The sequence below is a fragment of the Periophthalmus magnuspinnatus genome, chromosome 21 (assembly GCF_009829125.3).
Source record: "Periophthalmus magnuspinnatus isolate fPerMag1 chromosome 21, fPerMag1.2.pri, whole genome shotgun sequence".
NCBI classification, from domain to species: Eukaryota; Metazoa; Chordata; class Actinopteri; order Gobiiformes; family Gobiidae; genus Periophthalmus; species Periophthalmus magnuspinnatus.
Window position 1 is genome coordinate 17,202,668 of NC_047146.1, and position 2,258 is coordinate 17,204,925.

The following is a 2,258-nucleotide window of genomic DNA, read 5'->3' on the forward strand; positions in this document are numbered from 1 at the left end:
GGTTAGATAACCAGACCCTTAAGTCTGGCTCATATGAACTGTCCCTGGCAAACCTGTTAACACTCAGAACACATGACGCAAAAATTTATATATACAGTAAATCCAGTAAATTTATATATACCAAGTAATATCTAAATAAGATATTTGAAATCAATTTTATTCAATTATTAACCTGGGCATATTTTATGTCAGATAAAATATACAGAGATTTGATACACATGGTCTATGATAACAGCTAAAAAATATTTACATCAGATGAACCAGGTTTCAGTATCTGAAGTGTGACTATGAGTTTAATGGCTTTTCTAAACCAGGGAAACAGAAATGTGTACATTAGAGGATTCATACATGAGTTTACACAAATTATTGATATTGCAATGACAATTAAAGGAGTACCTAGTATTGTGATGTAGGCTTCTGAATACACAGCAATAAGGTATGGGCAGTAACAAGCGACATACATGACCACAATGATCCCCAGGTTTCGTACGGCTTTAATCTCTGATCTTTTGCTTGTCTTGGAAGTGACAGCTGTAACGTGAGAAAGCATAGCTCGGGCCTGAGAAACAGCTACTATTGTAACTATAGTGTAAAGGACAACAATAATTCCAAATGGTATGATGCAGCTGATTATTAAATCTGCTTCTTTGGAATAAGAAACCACACATTCTCCTTCACAAGATTTATATTTGCCGGGATACATTAAATTCTCAGAAAGAAATAAAACTGAGTACCCAATTGAGTACATCCAGCACATGCATATGCTGATCTTGACTACTTTTCCAGTCATTCTGCTTTGGTAGTGGAGAGGCTGACAGATAGCCACATAGCGATCCACGGAAATAAGGATAATATTTCCGACTGAAGACATATATAGTGTCAGGGAAAGTATGTAATAAATCACACACATCAGGTCACCCAAAGTCCAGCAAATTTTCCATCTAATGCCATCGACTGGTATGACCACGAGACCAACAAGGAAATCGGACACAGCCAAAGATAGAAGCATTAAGTTAGAGGAGGTGTGAAGCTTTCTGCAAGAAAAAGAAATAATATAAATTATGTCAGAGATTTTTTTTTTTTTTTCTAGACTAATTCTGTATACACAATACAATTCTGTCAAAGTTCACATTTTAAACATGTCCAGAAGACCTGTTAACTGTGACTTTTTCAATACAATTTCCACACGGCTACAAAGTTACAATTACATTAATTCAATATAAATGTAATTTGTATTTTATTTTATTATGTCTGCTAGTGTAAAGTGTTGGAAATCAGATACTATTAGTTATACTCTAATCTACTTGAAATTCAGTTGACCAGTTGACAGAAATTTATTTTTCAGTTGCTATGGGTCATCACACAATCTTACATATTAAACATTACCAAGTCACATCTTTTAGTATAAAATGTGGTAGACAGGTGAATAATGCCTGCTCCACTGTCTGGTTCTTTAAATTTGGCAATGGTGAATGTTGCTTGGGACACTCTAAAATGGTAAATAATTGCATTAAATCCATGTTTGAATCTGTTAACTCAAATCTTTTCAATACCTGAAGGCATACCAGTGTTGAATGGCACACTGGTTAAAACTCAAGGATCAAAATATACATCATTCAGTCCTATCTGTATACAAAATAGGGCTAAACGATTTGGAAATATATTTCTGACAAGCATTGCTATTGTGATTGGATTTGCATTTTATATTTTAATTTAATTATGGATTATGTTCAGTTTTCATTTTTTAAATGTGTCCAGGAGAATTGAAAAAAAACAACAACAAAAAAACAACAAAAAAACAAAAACAACAACAACAACAAAAAAACAAACAAAACAAAAAACAACAACACTGAAATAGGTCCATATCTTTAAAATAACAATAATTACCTGAAATGTGAAATGGCAATAATAGCCAAAAGATTGAGTACACAAGTGAGCATTGACACAAAACCAAGCAACACATCTGTAATCTGATCATTAGTTGGGTCAGTCTTACTCTTCCTACAGGAGCTGTTGTGGAGATGGGGAAAGCACAGTTCTATCTCCTCCATCTCCATCCTCTAACAGAGAAAGAGGGTGGATCGTTTCTGATATATCTCTTGATGTCCTCCATGGACAAGCCATGGCACTTCTTGCAGCTCACAACTCCAGTTGTATCTCTTTTCAGAAAGTTGACAAAATTCTGCACAACTAGACGAGGCACTTGTGGGAGTGGTAACATGGTGATTTCATAATAGGGACATATCCAAATAATTACA

At 34.5% G+C, this 2,258-nt stretch overlaps 1 protein-coding gene across 1 annotated transcript; it reads right to left on the bottom strand.

Moving 5' to 3' along the window:
* Window positions 1–235: 235 nt before the first annotated feature.
* LOC117388888 (trace amine-associated receptor 9-like) lies at window positions 236–2,057 on the bottom strand. The gene is made up of 2 exons (XM_033986443.1): window positions 1,888–2,057; window positions 236–1,034 (listed from the first exon to the last, which is right to left on the bottom strand). Exons 1-2 carry the CDS (start codon window positions 2,055–2,057, stop codon window positions 236–238), a joined length of 969 nt encoding a protein of 322 aa, XP_033842334.1.
* Window positions 2,058–2,258: the final 201 nt, after the last annotated feature.